We start from the raw sequence: 22,045 nt of genomic DNA, 5'->3' as shown, positions 1-22,045 counted from the left end.
TGAATGTGCTTATTTGTCACATGGCTGTAATTTGTTTATACGTGATACATGGCTGTAATTTGTTGTATGTGATATTTAGATCTAATAGTCATTCCACATCCTCCTTGCCTCATTGCCATGTGTCACGTATAAATAGATTCTCAAAAGTCACATATCTACCTCATTGCCTTCTCAACATCTAAATATCATAAATCAGATCTTTTTCTTCTTCTTCTTTCTCCAAAATTGAGTACAAATCCTCTGTCATCTCTCCAAAATTGAGCTATTATTATATCAAAATTATCCCCCAAATGATTTCAACCCATCAAATAGAGTACAACTCTTCTTGAATCTGCTTGTTCTTCCCATTACCATTCTTCTCCAAAAAGCTTCTAATAGTCATACTCTATTTGATGGGTCATGGAGAGCACTCTTGAAGTCTCACATTCTACAGCTGAAAAGAGGTTAAATCACACTGTAATGTATAAATATCACATAACAGCAGCATATGTTAAGGATAATGAGAATATATCACACATAATGTAAAAATATCACATAACAACAGCATATGTCACACATAATACCAAAATGTCACAAGAAACAAGTATATGTGACATACACGCAACATATGCCACACAGAATGCATAAACATCACATAAAAACAACATAAGTGACATGAAACCATCATATTTTTCAAACAGATGAACTCTGTTAACCGTCCAAACTTTAAATTTGCACAAAACCAATAGTATTGTTAATTGCAAAGAACAAATTAAGAGCATACAAGATTACAACAAGTTAAGAGCATACAAGAGAATACAAGATTACAACAAATTAAGAGCATACAAGAGCATATAAGATTGCAAAGAACAAATTAAGTACATACAAGATTACAACAATATTGTCAATTTGCACAAAACCAGCCTTCCATTTCAAAAGAGATTCATCTTCAACCCTGAGCTCACCACCTGGAAGCTCGATCCTCAGCCTTCGAATCTCCTTAAAGTTCTTCAAGACCTCGGTCGGCGAGTGATGCAAAACTTCCAACGAAACTAGAGAGAAAGCCGACAACGAAGCTTCCATAGATCTCTTATTCAAGATCTGACCTAGGGCTTGGATAGGCTTGACGATGCCTCCAAGGATGAGGCGAGTGAGATACGAGATGACGCCGCTTGTCTTATTGTTATTGCGAAGCCTATGCAATTCAAATTGAAGAACCAAGTTCTAGCTTCATCCGCAAGAGTACCAAGTTGAGCTACATCAAAGATCTATCAAGCTTGAGAGGAGGAGGGGGAAGGTGGTGGAGGGAGAGGTCTTGGGCTAGATTAGGGCTAGCTTGAGAAAGGAATTGGGTTTTAAATAGGGAAGAATGGTAAATTGGGAAGGAATTTCTTGGACAGTGAGAGAAGGGGGTTGGTTGCACTAATATTTCAAATTAAGGGTTTGGGGGTTATAGTTTTGGGGCTGAGGAGGAGGATGCATGAGCCAACTATTTTTGGTTCCTCCAAGCAATTTTCCCATAAAAAATTATCATCAAATTAAATTTATCTATAACTAAAAATATTTAGTAATAATCAAATTATAACTATCCATAATTAAAAATCTCATAATAATATCACTCTTTTATATATATATAATTTGGTTAACTACTCATGAAGGCTATCCTATTAGAAACTAATATATTGACAGCTAATTCTAAGAATCCTAATAAATTTAAAATTATCCATAATTAGAAAATTCTAATAATTCAATCTCTTTCATTCTAATCCTATTTACCTAAGAATCATCATCAAGTCAAAACTATCTATAATTGAAATTTTCTATTAATCAAAGCCTTATTTATATAAAAAGATTTTTCAATGTATCAAAATTATCAACTGTCCCACTAAAAATCTAAAATTATAAATAATCCCATAGAAATCCAAAAATTATAAACTACGCCATGCGATTAGAAATAGCTTCCTGATAAATCTGAAATTTTCAAAAAAGGTGCATAAAAATAAAAAATTTGCAACAACCCCTTAAGATTCAAATTCTACAAATAAATTCCTGATAAAATCTAAATTTTTTAAATAGCATCATAAAATTTAAAAAATTATAAAAGTCCCTTTCAAAATCTATAAATTACAAATAATCTCTAGAAAGTAAAAAAGAAATTCAAAAGTCCTATGTAAAGTTCAAAAATACAAATAGCCCCCTAAAATTTTATAAGCAAATACTTTAAAATTTTACAATTAGCACCTTGATATAGTTTTGAAAATTATAAATATCCTCTAAAAAATTTACAAATAGCCCATTGAAAATTTTTAGCCCTATAGAAGTTGCAATAATAGCAGACACCATGCTGAGACTATAAGCAACTCCCTAAAATTTTCACACACAACCTCTTGAAATTACAAATACTCCAAAAAAAACCTAAATAGTACAAATAATCCCATGAAAGTTGCAAATAAACTATTAATATTTAAAAGTATAAATAAATCTTTGAGAAATCAGAGGATTACAAATAGCATCATAACATTTAGAAAATTATTCCATTTTAAAATTTATCAATTACAAACAATCCTTAAAAAAAGCTAAAAATTATGAATAGGCCTCTAAAATTTTTAAACACTACAAACAACCCTTGAAGATTTAGAAACAAACAAACCCTTAAAGAATATATTACTAGCTTCTTAGAAATTTTAAAAGTCATAAATATCCCCTTGAAAATTTTAAAGCAGCCGTTTAAAATTTTTACAACTAGCCCCATGAAAGTTGCTAAAGTAACAAATATCTTACTGAGAACTTTAAAATATAATAAATAACTCCTTAAAAAGTTTACATACAACTTCTTGAAAGTTTTCAAACTTACAAACGCCCCTGAAGAATTTGTAAAAAGCCGCTTGAAGGTTTTGTAAATTGCAAATAACCCCATAAAAAATTTACAAAATAGCCCCCTAAAAACTTTATAACCACCCCTTGGAAGTTTTGAAAATTACAAACAACACTTAAAATCTTACAAACATCATCCCAAAAATTCTAAGATTACAAATGACCCCCTAATTTAACATATTATATTATAATATAATGAGACATTTGTGTGGGGAATTTGTGAGGTGAGAGGGTATAATGGTAATGAGAAATCTTATGTCCTAAATGCTAGGGGATAATAGAACTCTTTACTATCCATTTTGGGGATTAGAGGAAAATCTATTCCCATTCATGTCCTAATCTTGGATGAAACATATATGAGCATTGATTTAAATCTTGGGACATTGAAATCCCAGTCAATTTTTTTATTTTTAAAAATCATAAATTTTTATTTAGATTTGTAAAGGTGAGATTTGATGGTTAAGCTATCTATTTTTTAATTTCAAATGTAAGATTTTAATTTATCTTAGAAAAATCTTACCATTCTGTTTACTTTAACTAAAAAGACTATATTCTCTTCCCATAACTTAGCAAAAAAATAAATAAATAAAAGATATTCATTGTTTCTTCCTTCATAAATATTTAAAGTATTAGTTAAAAGATGATTTGTAAGTTATAGTCTATAAAGAAATGCAATAAAATCATCTATCTTATTTTACTATGGTAGCTGTATTTGAAAGGTGTATAAACCAACATATATAAATCAAATAAATCAAAACAATCCGTGCGAGCATGAGCTTAATATTTGTATAGTAGAATTCCTATTAGGAGAGGAGTGTATGCATAAGTTTGCATACGTAACTGTCATGCATAATGTAAGTCCATGTTATAGGATAGAAACTTATTTGATGATAGGGGTTTTAACTAAGAACTATACTTTCAGATAAGCTATGAATGCATAGGTTGGTCATGGATAAGATTAGTATAGAATTTTTTATTCCATAATTTGATTTCTTGTAAATAGAAAAAAATCATATTAATTATTGTAATTGAATACATTAGTTATAATTGAATAACAATATAATAATCAAAAGAGTCAAGCGTATCTTTTACGGTGAAAGTTTTCTCCAAACTCCCACTTTTAAGTAGAACTAGGATTTATGCACGTGCAATGCACGTGATTAAATATTATGATTAAGTATTTTTGACTTATTTCTTTACTAAAATTTATTTCTCAGTCACATTTTGATTGTTTTTCTCACTTATGTTTTCAAACTTTACTATTGTGATTATTATTTTTTAATGTTTGTTTGAATGGGCTACGCCAAATTTACATTTTTTATGTAATAATTGAATTGATAAGAAATAACTATAATCTAAAACTAATTTAAATTTTTGCGTTATTTAGATCGGCATGAAACTAAGCTTGGCTTAAGAAGGTATAATATTATAGAAGTGAAAAACACTTGAAAAGATAATGTTATAAAAGAAGGATGAATAATTAAAGCCAATAAGACATGATGATTAATTAAAAATGGGCTAGAATGAAACTAAGGAGAGTATAAAATTTGTTACTAATCACTGATAGACTTTAGAAAAAAATTATAAAATAAAGATTAATACTAACTCTATTACACTTTTATATGATAAAAGTATCCACATAACCATATAAAAAAATTAAAAGAGTTCATGAAAATCACTTCTAAAGATTTTTGGTTTTACTCAAAAATTTAAGCTGTTTTTAAAAATATTAAATAATTTAAATTTGTGTTGTATTTATAAAGTGCCTTGATGGAGATGTTTTTGTTGTAGTAGCTTGTTCTGAATGAGCCATGCATACTAGCTCTAAAAGTATAATATTTTTTTTATCGTGTTATATGGATGTTTACTTGGTTTGCTTATCTATCTCTTATTTCTTCAATAAGTTGATATATTATTAACACAATTTAGGATGACATGCATATCTTTCATACAAATTTGAGACATGTATAAGATAAATTTTACATTTAGTGGCCTTTAATAAGAATTTTAGTTGTAAAATATGTTACATTTATATTTAAAGATCTTGAACTCTGACAGTACTATTACATGCTTATCTTTGATCGTGTTCTTAAAATTTGATCTTTCGTTGTTAGTCATATCCCCAAATAAGGATACTTGCAGAGTCGTGCCACTATATAGAGAAAAGAAAAATATCAATTTTAATTTTTTTACTTACACTATGGTAACTAAGTATCATGTGCATATTTTTTATCAATTATAGTGATTTTTCTCATCTTATCTAGTTTATTATATCTCGCAATGTAGTTGATCAATGGCTTCACTTTAGTTTCTATTATAAGATTATTTATATAAAATTTTATATTAAGTTTATGATTCCTTCAGTATTTTTAGAATAATGAAAATTTATAAGTACTTACAAATTTTTCTTGTACTTTTCATGAATAAGGTTTTTTTAATTAGGACATAATTGTTCAATATGTTCTTCAAGGAGAACTCGGTTAGTGCTTCTTTGCTTGATATGCTTTTTATTAATGTCAATTCAGGTGATTCATGAATGTTTCTTAATTTTGAGTTTATTTCCTTCACCTCTCCATTTGAAATAAAAATAACTTAGTTCTTTTAAAGGATATCTCTGAACTTTCCGATAGTTTCTCCATACATAACTCCTTGTATTTTTTTACTTTATAAATAAGTATTATTAATATTAGAGATAAATGTTTATACATTATAATCAATTAATGCTAACCTATTATATCTTAATGTAATAATATCAAACATTTTCTATTTTCTTTGCCAAATTTTAACCTTTTTGTGATTTAAACTTTTGAGTGTGTGTTTTACAATTTTTAAACTTTGATAGTATTGTATAAAAATTTAAAATTTTAAGTTGAGCGCTTATAATTTTCATGTTTCATGTATTGGTGATAACTTTTTAAATGTTAGAATATTTCTAGTAACTCTGAAAATTGTAAGTTATTTTTATAATTACTAAAATTTTGAGTTGTTTTTTAAAAATTTTAATTTTTTATTAATCTGCAGATATTTTCTAAATTTGATGTATACCAGTTATAAGTTTTAACATTTTGGATTTTTTAAATAATTTTTTACTTTTGAGAGAGTTTTTGTAATTTTTGTACATTTAAGGTTATTTTTTTTACTAATTTTAAATTTCTATGTGCCAAATGGTAACCCTGAAATCCATCTATGTTATTTCTAAGTTTTAAAATCTCTGAATTTTAGAATATTTTTTTTGTAATTTAAACATGGCTAAATGATACTTATATGCCCTATTGTTTTACTCTTGTAGTAGTTATATACCCTAAGTTACAAAACATAGCAAAAAATACCCTGGGTTGGTAACTGTTTAAATTTAGCTAAAGGTGTTAAAAAATACATGAAAGAATAATAATGCCCCTCCTTAAGCATTAACCCCCCCCCCCCAACATAGTGAAAGCTCTTATTTTCTACTGTTACTCATATTAAAGAGGAAGAAGAAGTTGGAGGCCATGAAAAGATGATGATGATGAAAATAATCTAATTTGCATGGTGGGGGTTGAGGGGGGTTGGGGGGTATGTAATACAGTAAATAATACAATAAATGAGGATAAGAAGTATTCAAGTTGGTCAATAAATAAGGGTAAGACGTATCAAGTTGGTCATAGGTCCAGCACGTGGGAATATTCCAGAGAATATTCTCATAGCTGGTTAACAGAAGGTACCAACTTGCAAATTTTTGCAACTCAGGATAATATTTTGCTATATTTTATAACTTAGGGTATATAACTGCTTTAAGAGCGAAACACATAGGGTATATAAATGTAATTTAGCCTTTAAACTTTTGAGGTTGTTTCTATAATTTTTAAAATGTTGATGGTGCTAATTATAAGTTTTAAATTTTTAGATATCATGTTTGTTTTTAAGTTTTAAAAAGTCAATGTGTTTTGTGTAATTTTAAACTTTTAAGGCTATTATATGTAATTTTTAAAACTTTTGGTTTTTTTATAATACTTCATGTATTATAATATGTTATCTACGTATAATTTTTTAATCTTATTTTTTCTATAATTTTGAGTTATAGGTAGTTCATATGGAGTTAATATATGATATAATTAGTATTTGGATAGATTAAGATTTAAGTGAAATATTCAAAATAACTTTTTTTTAAATTGTTGACCTATAGATAGTTCACGTGGAATTAGATAAGATTAAATATTCAAAATAACTTTTTTTTAAATTGTTGACCTATAGATAGTTCACGTGGAATTAGATAAGATATGATTAAAATTAGAATACACGTGGAATTAGATAAGATATGATTAAAATTAGAATAGATTAGGATAACAATGTAATATTTAAAAAAAGATAAGGGTAATACTGACCATAGAAAGATTTTTCCGAACTCGTGCTTTTAAAGGGAGTATGATATGATTTTTTATTCCATAATTCGATTTCTTGTAAATAGAACACAATTCATATTAATTTTTGTAACTGAATACATTAGTTATAATCGAATAATAATATGATGATGATGAGAAAGAATGCTTGCTTGGAGTACATTAAAAACATTTTTATGGGTAATTAATTTTTTATGATATTTTATTCTAGAAACTTTTTTTTTGGTACCTGAGAATTCTTTCTTTGAAATATTCCAATTGAGCACGCATAATAGTTTGAGTTCTCATCTTACTTTCTTTGTAGGTATTTATCCTTCATTTTTTTATATGTTACTTTCTTGGTAGGTATATATCCTTCATTTTTTGTACATTCCGTACCGAAACATAACAATTAAAAAAAAGGGGGTTTTGCTTTTAGACCCATTTGTTTACTCCCATTTATTTTTAAACCCAAGTACTATTATTTATATTTTTAAGCTCAATTCACCTTTCGTATTTATCTTTAAACCCAATCTTCAAAATACTATATTTTCACCACTTGTTTTTATATTTTGAAGATTAGGTTTAAAGATAAATACAAAAGATGAATTGGGCTTAAAGATAAAAATAATAGTACTTGGGTTTAAAGATAAATAGGAGTAAACGAATGGGTCTAAAAACAAAAACCCCTTAAAAAAAACCTTTGCTAATCACAGCTTGAGACTAGATTATTTTAAGATAAATTGCTGATAACCTTCATTATTATGCCTTAAATAATGTTTATCATTTCTGAACTCGTTTAGGAGTAATCACACTCTTAATGTGGTCGAAAAGGATATTATACGGCCTGCAGTATATGTTTCTCAAAATGGCAATCACACGGATAACAAGTGTTATTAGAAACAAGCTGAGGGATGATACTGAAAAGTGCAGAATATATACAATTTACTTTTTGTTATAAGTCGCCATAAATATACTACAACTTCTGCACAACTTCGATACAAGACACATCGAAATCCTACATATTTGTGTCTCAAGGTAACAAAGTAGTATAAGTACCTTTGTATTTAACATTATCCTGTTTATCTTCCAAATAAACAGTGGGCTTTTGGCCCCTACACCTGCAGGCCCAATGAAGCACTGTCTATGGCTCTATCCTCCATCTCAGCACTCGCCTTCAACGCCTCCTTCTTATAATTATACCCCCTCGCCATCCAAAAAAACGCTGCCAGATTCAACACTGACATCACCATTATAAACCCATAATAGTAATCCAAGTGGGAGTCATTTAAATTGTTCCCAATCCAACTCTTTCTTCCTCCTCTCTTTGATAGTTTGTCCACCACTGTCACCAAGAAGCTGTTCATGAAGTTTCCGACGCCGATCCCGCTTGTGAAGAATGTTGTACCTAAGCTTCGCATCTCTTCCGGTGACTGATCGTAGAAGAACTCGAGCATTCCGATGGCGATGAAGACGTCGGCGATACCGAGTAGAATGTATTGTGGTAGGAGCCAGAAGATGGTCATGGGTACAATGTCTTTTGGTCCGTCTGTATTGTTTTGCTTGATTACCTGCGCCCAAAAATAATTTCTCTTATCAATCGATTGAAATGAGGAAGATGATGTCTTGTAGTTACTGCTGTCAAAACAGGAATATAATAATAGAAAATCCAAATTAAAGAGTTAAAAAATTCAGATCTGATCGGGAGCAATCGTGATGTCAATGCCCTAGAAGATTGAGGACCCGCCTATCGACCTGGCGCAATCTGTCCCCTCCCCTAGTGGTAAAAACCCCCGAAATCGGCCGACCTCTGCACTCGGACGTGAGTCACAGAGCTTATGCTCAGACGAAAATGGTTGCCCAAAATATAAATGTAAATATGTAGCCAAAATATTCTTGGAAAATTGAGAGTAGAGAAAGAAGAGAGCTTAGAAGTTGTTTTTCTCTTCGTTGGTGTGCTTCTGAATGAGCTCCAAGCCTGCTTATATAGGTGAGGAGAAGTGTAACCCCCGCTGAATCCAAGGAACCGTTACACAATAATCTTGCTTCCATTACCCGCATGCAGCCGTTACAAAATGTCTAAAACGTGCAAAAATAAAAGCTTGAGAAGCAAAAATGTGTGCGGTGTGGCGTGGCGCGCGCGTGCGGGCGAGGCGTGGCGTGGTGAGGCGTGGCGTGCGCACGTGCGTGTGAGATAGATATGCAAAGCCCACAAAATCCAAAACACTATTCAAAGCTCAATAAGGAGAGAACCATTATATACCCAATACTATTCATCTCATTTTCCAATGTGAGACTATTCACAAAGGTAAAATTGCCTTTTCATGAACAAAGCATCCAACAGTCCCCCCCCCAAAGGCAATATTGACTGAAAATTCAAAAATAATAAATCAATAAATAAATCACAAAATAAATATAGGTTGGGCAACCTTTGGTATCATGAATTCGGGAGAGACAGCTTTCGGCTTTGAACCTTTCCTTAGTGAGTTCATCGTCACCTGAGGGACATAATGGACTAGGCCTTGAATTAGGCCCCTTGGATCAGGTATTGATAAAAACACACACAATACGTTTTTATCTATTGAGCTAAGCGGGTTGAGCGTTAAAGATCATGCTCATAAAAAACCGACTCATAAGAGTTTCTAGGGGTCAGCCCTGCCCCCCTAACCGCGACCATCACGGTTCCTCTCACGTAGGTAAGTCCTCAAATGGTACTATATCTGTTTATTTAATATCCCCCACAATACACATGTTGGACTTATTAAGAGTAAAACTCAGCCTAGCCAGCTGTATCATAAGAGCATCGTCATCATAGAGAAGGGGTAGTAGCAAATGCTACATAATGATATTTAAATATATCTAGGTCGATGCTCCACACGAGAGTCACTTGTCCAGCTTGTTTCTACCACATTGAACCGACATTGGGACTACGTCTCCAAATAAGGGTTGGGTTGCCGCTGTTAGTGACCTCATTTATGGGCTTAACCTCATATCCCTCGATGAATCCAGAACCACACTCCTGGATAATCCCTTAGTCAAAGGGTCAGCAAGATTTTTCTCAAACTTTACAAAGTCCAAGATCACAACTTTGCCTAACAGGCGTTGTACAGACTTATATCTTATTTGAATATGTCTGTTATGTTTTTTATTTACATGTACTTGCTTTAGAAGCTCTATGGTAGATCTAGAATCAGAGTGAATGGAAATAGGAGGAGAGGGTTTAGGGACCAAAGGAAGTTCAGAGAGAAGATCTTTTAACCATTCGGCTTCTGTGCAAGTAGTATCAAGAGCAATCAATTCAGACTCCATGGTGCTCCTGGCAATTACAATTTGCTTATAAGATTTTTAGGATACAGCTGCACCACCAAAAAGGAATACATATCCAGATGTAGACTTTATACTGTTCGAATCCGTGACCCAGTTGGCGTCACTATACCCTTCTATAGCATCAGGGTAACCAGTGTAAGTCAAGCAATAGTTAATTGTGCCTTTTAGATATTTGAATACTCTTTCTAAGACAGTCTAATGATCTTTGCTAGGGTTGCTAATATACCGGCTCAGTCTCCCTACAGCATAAGCTATATCGGGTCTGGTCCGGTTGGATATGTAAAGAAGAGATCCAATCAGCTGAGAATACCTCAGCTGGGAGACGGGATCATCTTCATTCTTCTTCAAGGATATAGAAGAATCATAAGGAGTGGAAACAGGTTTAGAGTTATGAAAGTTGAATTTGATTAGCATTTTCTCAATGCTATGGGAAAGACTCAAAGATATTTCTCTAGTGTCTCTAGAGATTTTTATTCCAAGTATCATGTCTGCAAGACCTAAGTCTTTCATATCAAAGTTTTTAGAAAGATAATCCTTAACCTTTGAAATTAATTCAAGTGTTGTTCCAAAGATAAGGATATCATCAACATAGAGACAGAGAATGACATAGTCATTGTTTATCACTTTAGAATAGACACATTTATCGTGTTCATTCACAGTGAAGCCATATTGTGCAATGACGTTGTCAAATTTCTGGTGCCATTGTTTAAGAGCTTGTTTAAGACTATACAAAGATTTAACAAGCTTACAGAGTTTGTTTTCCTGACCCTTGGCAATAAGGCCTTCAGGTTGGTGCATATAGATCTCTTCATCTATATCACCATTCAGGAAAGCAGTCTTGACATCCATCTGATGTATGATTAGCTTATGGATAACAGCAAAGGCTAATAATACTCGGATAGTTAAAATTCGGGTTACAGGAGAATATGTATCAAACTTTTGTTGAGTATAGCCTTTAGCTACTAATCTAGCTTTAAATTTATCTATGGAACCATCAACTCTGAGTTTCTTCTTGAATATCCACTTACAACCAATAGGTTTACAACCTGGAGCTAAGTCGGTGAGTATCCAAGTATGGTTTTCCATGATAGATTTAATTTTATTATCAATGGCTTCTTTCCAGAAAGGAGATTCAGGTGAATCCATTGCTTCTTGGAATGAACTTGGATCACCTTCAACAAGAAAGGTAAGGAAGTCTTCTTCAAAATTCTTTTCGATTCTACCTCTTTTGCTTCTTCGAGGTTCAATATCAAGAGGTTGAGAAGAACTGAAGGATGGTAGATCAGAAGGAATGGATAATCTGGGATTTTCCGAGATTTTAGATTTGAAAGGAAAGAAGTTTTCAAAGTAGACTGCATCTCTTGCTTCAATGATGGTATTGTTGGATATGTCACTGATTTCAGAGTTGATGACTAGAAATCTGTTAATATTGCTATCTAGTGCATATCCAATAAAAGCAGCATCTACAGTCTTAGAACCAATTTTCCTCTTCTTAGGTTCGGGAATAGCTACTTTAGCCAAGCAACCCCAAACCCGGAAGAAATTCAGATTAGGAGATCTCCCCTTCTAATATTCATAAGGAGTTGTATCGGAATTTTTCTGGAGAATCCTATTAAGAATGAAGCAAGCAGAAAGAAGAGTTTCACCCCAGAGATTTTCAGGTGCTCCTGAACTGAGTAACATACAGTTCACCATGTCCATTAGGGTTCTATTCTTTCGTTCAGCTACCCCGTTAGACTGTGGTGTATAGGGAGCAGTAACCTCATGAATAATACCATATTCTTAGTAATATTCAGTCATATGATTTGAGGTATACTCCCCCCCACGATCAGATCTTAGAATCTTGATCTTCCTGTCAAGTTGGTTCTCAGATTCAGCTTTGTACACCTTAAACCTATCTAAGACTTTATCTTTAGTTTTGAAAAGATATGTATAACAATATCTGGAGTGATCGTCTATAAAAGTCACAAAATACCTCCTACCCCCTCGGATGAGAACTCGGTTTGAGTCACACACATCACTATGAATTAATTCGAGGGGTTCGAAGTTTCTAGTTATAGACTTGAAGGGTTTTTTAGTGTGTTTCCCTTGAACACAGATTTCACACTTAGATGAGGTATCATGAGAAGATTTGGGAATAAGGTTTAATTTACTCATTCTCTACAAGGTTTGAAAATTGACATGTCCAAGTCGTCCATGCCAGACATCACAAGATTCAACAATTTGTATAACAGAAGACTCGAAAATTTTATTAGAACTGGAATTGATTTCATTAAGTTTGAAAAGGTCATTGCAGATAAAACCTTTTCCTATGAAAATATTATTCTTTGTAATCACAAATTTGTTGGATTCTTTTACAATCCTATAACCATCTCTAAGAAGAAGAGATTCACCAATCAGATTGCGACGGAGAGAAGGAACATGATAAACGCCTTGCAGATGAAGAGCTTTCCCAGAAGTCATGGTGAGCTCTATACGTCCACTTCCTATTATTGATTTAGTGGAGTCATCTGCTAAGCTTATGCTTCATCCACTTGATTCCTGATAATTTGAAAACCAAGAGCGATCATTACAGACGTGGATATTTGCTCCGGAATCCAAATACTAATCAGTGGAAGAAGTTATAGAATTTACAAGATAAGATGAATAGGCTAACCTGAAAAAGGTTGGATTCATTTCAATCATATTAACTTTGTTGGATCCATTTCCTTTAGGAACAGGTTTAGCCAGTTCCTTCTTCCGAAAAAAACAGTTGGGTGGTTGGTTCTACCATAGACAAAGTAGAACTTTCTATCAGACTTATGGCTGGAAGAATTAGGATTTGGTTTGAAGGAAGATTTGTTGAAAATTTGTTGATTTTTCTTGAATTTCTTCCCTTTGGGTTTAAAATTCTTAGATTTAGGCTTATCCTCTACCAAGTTTACTTTAGCTTTTGTTTCATTCTTGGTGTTAGAATTTTGCCTATGCTGGTCTTCAATACGAATAGCCTTGAGGGCTTCAGTTAAGGTTAGATCTTCTTGCTTGTGTCGGAGATCTCCAGCAAATCTAGACCGGGAGGGAGGAAGTTTATCAATCAAACAGGAAAATTTATAATCATCAGTAAAAGTGTTTCCTTTTGATTGGAGATGACGGAGGAAATCAAGGAATTCAGGAATTTGTTCATTAATGGGCTTGTCATCAACCATCATGAACTTATTGAAGGAGGAGGAGGTGAAACACAGAATTCCGGCATCATCATAGCCATATTCTGCTTTAAGAGCATTCCATAGGTCTTTTGCACTTTTGAACTCATAGTATATGTCATAAAGGTTGTCCGCAAGTACACTAAGAATCCTATGACAATAATGATAGTTGATTTCTTCTGATTTCATAGAGCTAGAAAAGGAGCTAGCACCAGAACCAGAAGTGGAAGGAGCACGCTGTGCAGGATCAGGAGTCAAAGGTTGAGAACCACTAGTAGAAGACTCAGGAGTGTCAATAGCAGATAAAATACCTAAGGTAGTGAGCCAGTATTTCATCTGATTAGCCCACCATTTATAGTTGACACCGGTGAACTTCTCAGGTTTGATACTTTTTGAATGATCAGGAATTGCCATAAGTCCAATTTGATTTTACTAGTCGAGGTAGATGTAATCTGATCAAATAAAGGATTTTATCAACACTACTAGACCAGAAACTTAATTAAACTTGCTCTTAACCAAAAACTCTAAAAGTGAAAAGATTAAAGTTTTACTCGGGTAGTTTGGCCATGTAAGGATAGTACTAGATGTTGATCAAAGATCTATTAAGTACCTCGTTTCTTACAGAGCACTTTACACAACCCTTAAAACTTGTCTTAGACACCAACTAATCCAAGAAAACTTGAACCGGTTCACTTAAAGATTTTTTGTTTCTTTACTATATATATGAAAAGTGACAAATGCAGAAATTGAGTACAGAAGCAGAATTTTTTTTAACTAATTTAGATGCAACAAATTAAAACAATTAACTAATACAACAAGTAATTACAATATATGAAGATTCGGGTGAACAATAATCCCGATGAACAGTATTTTTTTTGGATTTAAATTAACAACAAGAAATTTTAATCAATCTTCTAGATTGATGTCAAAACAGGAATATAATAATAGAAAATCCAAATTAAAGAGTTAGAAAATTCAGGCCTGATCGGGAGCAGTCGTGATGTCACTGCTCTAGAAGATTGAGGACCTGCCTATCGCTCTGGCGCAATCTGTCCCCTCTCCCCTAGCGGTAAAAACCCTCGGGTAAAACCCCCCGGAATCGGCCGGCCTCTGCACTCGGGCGTGAGTCACAGAGCTTATGCTCAGACAAAAACGGTTGCCCAAAATATAAATGTAAATATGTAGCCAAAATATTTTTGGAAAATTGAGAGTAGAGAAAGAAGAGAGCTTAGAAGTTGTTCTTCTCTTCGTTGGTGTGCTTCTGAATGAGCTCCAAGCCTGCTTATATAGGTGAGGAGAAGTGTAACCCCCGCTGAATCCAAGGAACCGTTACGCACAAATTTTGTTTCCGTTACCCGCATGCAGCCGTTACAAAACGTGTAAAACGTGCAAAAATAAAAGCTTGAGAAGCAAAAATGTGTGCGTGTGCGGTACGGGCGTGGCGTGCGTGCGTGTGTGAGATAGATATGCAAAGCCCACAAAACCCAAAATACTATTCAAAGCCCAATAAAGAGAGAATCATTATATACCTAATACTATTCATCTCATTTTTCAATATGGGACTATTCACAAAGGCAAAATTGCCTTTTCATAAACAAAGCATCTAACAGTTACACGTACTACAGTCTCATCTACGTGCAAAGTAAGAAAAAGGATACAAAAGAAAAGTCATGAGAAAGGAAATATATCTGAATAATGTTTATAATTATAACAATTATATATCATTTGAATCTATATTGTTTTGATAACATATATTAGGATAAGTTTAACGAAACCCTAACACTTTTTTCTCACCAAACACTTGAACTTTGAAGTGTCTCACGGAACCCTGCTAAACTTTCAAATTTTCCCACGGATCATAAGTTATGTACTCAATCAAAATAATGGTCATTGATGCCGACAAGACACTTTAGGAAGTCGAAAGTTTATGGAGATTCCCTTAAAGTTCAAAGGGATTTAGTGGAATAAAAAAGTTTAGGGGTTTTGTAAGAAATGCTCGAAGTTCAAGAAGTTTTTGTGAAATTCGACCTAGAGAAAATCAATTTGGGATAAATTAGCCAATGGTTAGATTTCAAAGTATATTTGCAAATTGGTAAACTTGTAGGTTATATATGCGTAAAAAAAAAATCTCGCGCTTCAGCCATTTTAATATCAACGTAGAATATTCAAACTATACCTGCATTCTCTTGAGCTCGACGAAGTAGGCCACCCCGGTAACCAAAACCTGGAGTACAAACCCAATACCCAGCCTCTGTAACAAAGTGATTCCCCGCGCATTACCCGTACGCCGACGCATAAACGACACGAAATACCGATCATAAAGAGGAACAGAGATGAGCATCGAGAAAGTGATGAAGCTGCTGAGCGACGCTGCAGGCATCTGGAGGCTGCCGAGGGAGCGGTCGAGGGTGGTGCCCTGCTTGACGAAGAGGGTGTTGACCTGAGCCCAAATTGTGGTCGGGATCAGGATTGTGAGCCAGACGAGGAACATGGAGATGACTAGCTTGGTTTCTTCCACTTGAGTTACTGTGAAAGGGTTGGGGGCTTGTCCTATGGCCGCTTTGTCTAAAAACCTGTTTTTGGAGAAAACAAGAGCAATGTGTTTGGGATTTCACTAGGAGAAAGAAAAAGGAAAGGTGAAATAGGGAAAGGAAAGAGAGAGAAGGGAAAAGAAAATATGATATATTGTTCGGAAGCTTAGTAATTAAGGAGAATTTATGGGAACTTATTTCATCATGTTGCAAAGTTCTAAATAAAAAACGGGGAGAGACAAAATAGTTTCATGATCAAATTTGAACCGTTGATTCATAGTGATAAAGAACCAAACATTATATCTTTTAAATTTATTTTCCCTACCCTCATTTACACCCTAATTTGGAGGGGAACAAAACCATAACTTTTTTATGAAAATTTTGCTTCCCCTTCCCTTCATTACCTTTCTTTGGAAAACTCCCAAATAAAATTAAGTGTTATTTTTTTTCTTTTATTACCCTTGGCTATTCCTCACCCAAACACACTGGGAAGATTAAAGAACCATAAATGCACATACTCGTTTAGAGCGACCGTACGTACGGTTAAAAGTTTGGTCTCTCTGCCACGTTTTGTAGTAATTATTGATTATTTAGATCTGATTGTGATAAATTTAGTATCATCAGAAGTAATATGTCCTCATGCCTACTTCCAATTTTTACTTAAAGACTAATCATAACCATCAACCTAATAACAAACAACTACCCCTTGCTAGTGGCCTAGTGTTTGGGCTTCGGGTCTTGGTTCACAAGGCTTTGTCTATTACATGCACATCCATAAATATTTTTTTTAAGTATTAGGCGTTGCAATACCTATATTATGCACTTGGATTTGAACTAGGAAAAAAAAACACAATCTCTCCGAGTACTTTTTTTTAATAATGGAAAAGATCTTGACTCCATTTAAAACTATAAAGTATTCAGTCTTTAAGCATAAATTCCAACAAAAGTGAAAAAAAGGTCTGTGCAGGAGGAAAAGTAAATCACTTAGAGAAAGTAAATTACTTACTTTCATAATAAATTAATTTTGCATTCAAAAGTATGAGACCAACTATCAAAAAATATCTCAACTGTAGTCATTAGTCTTTGTTGAAATCCTAAGAAATTGACATGTGTCACATTGTCTTCTGGTTGGTCCCATAAATTTTGGATTAAAAAAAATACTCTAATTCTATATATATACAAAGGTTTGAATGAAATTCTAACTTTTCCCAAATAATTTTAGCTAGTATTGATAAATATGAGAAGTAGCATCGATGGTTAGTGAAAAGTCATCCAGACCCATGCAAGGTACGCGCGAAATTGTGGTGTTGAATTGATTGATCTGCGTTTTTCACGTGGTCAATAAGTAAAGTAAACAATTCACTATTTCAAAAGGAGAGCTTAATTATGATTATGTCCATCCATTGGTCACACTAGACTACCATCTAAAAGCTTGCATCAAACAAAATTGCACGCAGGCTCATTTGTGTTAACATCTCTAAACTACAATGTGAGATCAATACTTTCCCCTTGTTTAGTATTAGCAAAGTACCCCCCGAAAAATTAGTCCAACAAAATATTACCTTGGATGTTGACATTACACTTTGAACAATTTTGATCTAAAAAAATATCTACTTTTAGTTTTATTTAAGTTTATGGGTCATATTATCCGAGACTGTTATCTAAACTAAAACAAACACCACGCATAAAATACAAAGAAAAATTACCTAAAAGCCGGAGTATGATGCAACTTTCTCTTCCCACTGATCACATACTGCTCATCTTCTACCTCATAAAGCTCCTCCAAATCATCAGGCAACTTTAGCCCTCTATTACCAAATGCAGCTATTAAAACTCTAACAATCTCTTTACCAGGGCTCTTGCTGTTCCTCACTTTATGCCTATAGTTTGGAGTCCCAACATAAAATATCACCAAAGATACCAAAAGCCCAACAGTAGGAATCCCATACCCAAGGGCCCAGCCCACATTCTCCTGTATGTACACGAGGCCAATGGTGGCAATAAGCGCACCTAGAAATGAACCGAACATCCACCAGTTGAAAAATGAGGCCTTGAGCCTCTTTTCATTGGGGTCGAAATCGTCGAATTGGTCGGCGCCGAAGGTGGAGATGTTGGGCTTTGTGCCGCCAGAGCCCACAGCCATTATGTAGAGCGCCGTGTAGAAGAACGCGATTTGCGACCGTTGCGCGTTCTCGCACAGCCCATCAGTGCAGGTGGGCCTCAATGATTTGATTGAGACAGCCATCGTCAGGAGGACCATGCCCTGTTGAAGAAGCAGCGTATTTGTCGGTATATGAGCCCAAAGCCTATTGACATGACTAGCACATTTGCACGTGTAAAAATATCTTATCATATGAGTAATCTTATATTTTCATACAATAGTTTGATGATAATTAAATCTTGGGATTCCTTAACATAGTTTTGTTAAGTAGTTTTCTAATTGAGGGTATCACAATTAAAGTAAGTGATTAAAATAAAAAAAATAGAAATATTACAAATTAATTATGTGTGTATTGTAATTTCATTTTTTAGAATGTTCTAGAAGTAATAAAGGAGAAAAGAAATGAAAGAAAATAAATTATCATCTTGAAAATTTACAATTTTAATTATGGGACAGTTAAATCCTATTATTATGTCATGACTTAGAATTTTCTAGAAATAAAAAAATGAAAAAAAAGGAAAAGCAAGAAATCTCTTACAAAATTACCATTTTACCCTACAAATTACAATAAGGAGGAAAACATTTATCACTCATCCAACTTTCAGTACCCTCACTATGTTCATTATATAGTAGCATAGATAGATGTTTGGAATTGTAATAGCAATATTTTATGCAATTGAAATATCTTGATCAAGTAAAGTTGTTGGTTTCATTACAACTCATAGTTGCAACCTTTTTAAGTCTCAAGTAGGATCTAAGTCATAACTCCAATTGCAATTAATCTGCAACATATGTATAAAAAAAAAAATCAAACATCACAAAATGATCACCCACAACTACAGCCGAAAGCAGAAAATCTAAAACTAAACTAAGCAATGATTACTAACAACGGAAAATGCTGAACGTACTACAGTAGTTGTATTACTCTTGTACTATTACACAAAAAAAAAAAGCAGAGATTATGGCAACTCATAATTTCAGTAACATGTAACAACATTTGAGACTACTGCACTTATATATTTTGCAATTGAAGTTGCATATTTAACTTGACAACCTCAAAGTCGTGGCATGAGTACCGCTGTCTTCATCAATTTTATTTGGCGGAAACTACTCCTTAGGTCTTTTTGGACTACAAGTCAGAAACTATTTAAGTCAGTGCAAGTAAGGACAAAAACGGAGTTGATAGGCTTATGTTGCATTTTGTAACCCCATGTCTATCATGCGTACATTGACGCTGGATTTTATCAGACTCCTGCCTAAAATTCAGTGGAAAAAAGCTAAAGATTTGCTTTATAAACATAGAAAGAATATATATGTGTGTGTAAAATATTTACTTTATTAGATGTTAAATCGACTTCATGATTGACTCTAAAAGACCTAGATTCAAATCCCCCACTAAGATTTTTATTGTTATAAAACACAAAAAGGAGAAAACATAACAAAATCACGAGTTAGTTTAGATGAAAATGGAAAATATTTCTTGACTACTTCAATGTGGGGAGGGGGTAAAGTGGTTGGTAATCCACCTAATCGGTTTTTCATAAGAAAATCAATAAAATGTTTCACACTTTTAAGTGGTCCGTGGAATAAAAGGAATCTTCCATCAATATTGCAACTACATGAAATAAATATGGCAACCATGGCATAATCTATCAACCTCGTTACCAAATTAAAAATACAAATTTCTAACGAATAAAGGGCTAATAAAATAAAATAACTTGATATTAAGCTTACCATGACGTAAATAAGAGAAGAGACGGTGAAGGTCCAAAAGCGGCCCAAATACGAGTCAGCAAGGTAGGCCCCTAGAATGGGCGTGATCCAGACCGAGCCAGACCAGTTGTTAACATTTCTAACGGATGAGACTGTGTCCTCATGAAGTTGGGTAGTGAGGTACACCACCAAGTTTGAAGCTACTCCATAAAAAGCCATTCTCTCAAATGCTTCATAACCTGCCTTATTCAAATCAAATCAGTAAGTTAAGGGAAAAAGTTGTTGGTGAGCTACATCTCGTGGTATAATTAATTTGTAGAAAGCTAGATTATTAAGTTTTATATTTCCGATCATACAAGCTATGAAAATTCTTGTTTAGAAAAAGAGCGCCTAGGAGTTAGTTCATGTGTTATTCACGCGACACATATCTCAATTCACGGTCCAAATTGTAGACACATACATAGTGTAACTAACAGTTTCATTGAATCATTGGATATCACATGATCAGTGACATACCACCTAACATCATACACGAACATTCAATTACGTCTACTATGTAAAAAAAGGTAACGGACATGTAAACTTGCCTACTAAGAAGAAACAAGCTCTCCATCTTCCGGTTCGAGAGGCGAGGACTGGACGGCCATGGAGATCGACGGAGCCATCTTGTGTGTAACCTTTGTTTTCCATTGTTGTTGTTGGGTGGGAATTTTTATTTTTATTTTTTTTTTTTTTTGGGGGGGGGGGGGCGAGAGAGGGAGAGGGAAGAGAGCACTTCCCTAGTGAGGCAGTCTATCACTTAAATAAGCAGAGAGGAAGTATTTAGCAGTTAGACTTGTTATTGTGCTCATTTTAATCGTTTTGTCCACTCGCAGAGCTTATGATAAGGAGTGATATTTGCACGTAAGTTTTCTTCGTTCTGTACTCCATATCCTCCCCACTTGTGTGTGTGCCGTTGGGATTATTAGAAGGATGCGTCTTTCTAGTGAACAGTATACGTAATGAGATCCTCTGCAATTACGGAATTCTTAGGTGCTCCATGAGCATCTTGTGGTATATGGAGTAGACATTGTAGCATAATAAGAATTATTTATTTCTATTACATTTTTATTTGCATATAATTTGTGCCATATGATCTATATTCTTATCGGTGTGATGTCTGCCACCTTTGTACTCATTGAGCACCTACGAGTTTTTCTATTGAATTAGGTGCTAACGGCAGAAAGTCATATTATCAGAAGCTTTACTTTCCCTTCACATTTTAAAGGATGCTTTTTTGGTGGGAAAATTGCAAGAAGAAAATGGAGAATCGAATTTGTGTTATTCTCTCTGACAGACTCAGAAAAAGAATTAATTACAATTCTCTCGATACAACTTCTTTCTAACAGACTTAGAAAAGAAATTACAAATCTTCTCGATCGGTTTTTCGATTTACAAAAGAGAGAAGTGTTGACGGAGATCCTTTCCTTTGTTTAAAACTGGGTTCTTCTTGGTGTCGATGAGATGCCTCCCTCGAAACTCATGTCGAGTTCGCTTCTCGTTGACAATCCGACGTTTCACCTCGTTGGAACAAAGTCTACTCCTTTTGGATTTGATATTAAGGAGAACTTGTGTGGCAAGTTTGAACAGAACTCTTAACGAGTTTGAGAACTCAGAACGAGTTTGAAAGAACTCTTTGAAAGAGTTGATTAATTTAACCGAAATCGGTTTGTAAGCCAAGGTTGATGAAAGCTCCAAGAATAGTTCCGAGGGTCTAAAGATTGTCGAGATCCTTCTTCTGCCAAGAAGCCTTTTGTCGATCTTAATTCTCCAAAAATTCCCCTCCAAAGGACCCGCCTTAATTAAGCTAAAATTTTAGCTATTTATAGGAGATTAAGGGGTGTAACCCCCCCTTAATCCGTTCCTATGTGGGGGCGGAAATCC

The 22,045-nt window shown here is 33.8% G+C and overlaps 1 protein-coding gene across 1 annotated transcript; it reads right to left on the bottom strand.

The window, feature by feature from the left end:
• LOC109849715 (protein NRT1/ PTR FAMILY 5.1) lies at positions 8,064–20,852 on the bottom strand. Its single transcript, XM_020419581.1, has 5 exons — positions 20,710–20,852; positions 20,144–20,361; positions 17,955–18,511; positions 15,894–16,290; positions 8,064–8,779 (listed from the first exon to the last, which is right to left on the bottom strand). The coding sequence occupies exons 1-5, from the start codon at positions 20,810–20,812 to the stop codon at positions 8,324–8,326; spliced, it is 1,731 nt and encodes a 576-aa protein (XP_020275170.1). The 5' UTR covers positions 20,813–20,852; the 3' UTR covers positions 8,064–8,323.

Source organism: Asparagus officinalis, chromosome 7 (assembly GCF_001876935.1).
Source record: "Asparagus officinalis chromosome 7, Aspof.V1, whole genome shotgun sequence".
Taxonomy (NCBI): domain Eukaryota; kingdom Viridiplantae; phylum Streptophyta; class Magnoliopsida; order Asparagales; family Asparagaceae; genus Asparagus; species Asparagus officinalis.
Note: the sequence above shows the minus strand (reverse complement) of the source record. Positions and strands in the feature narration are given on the sequence as shown.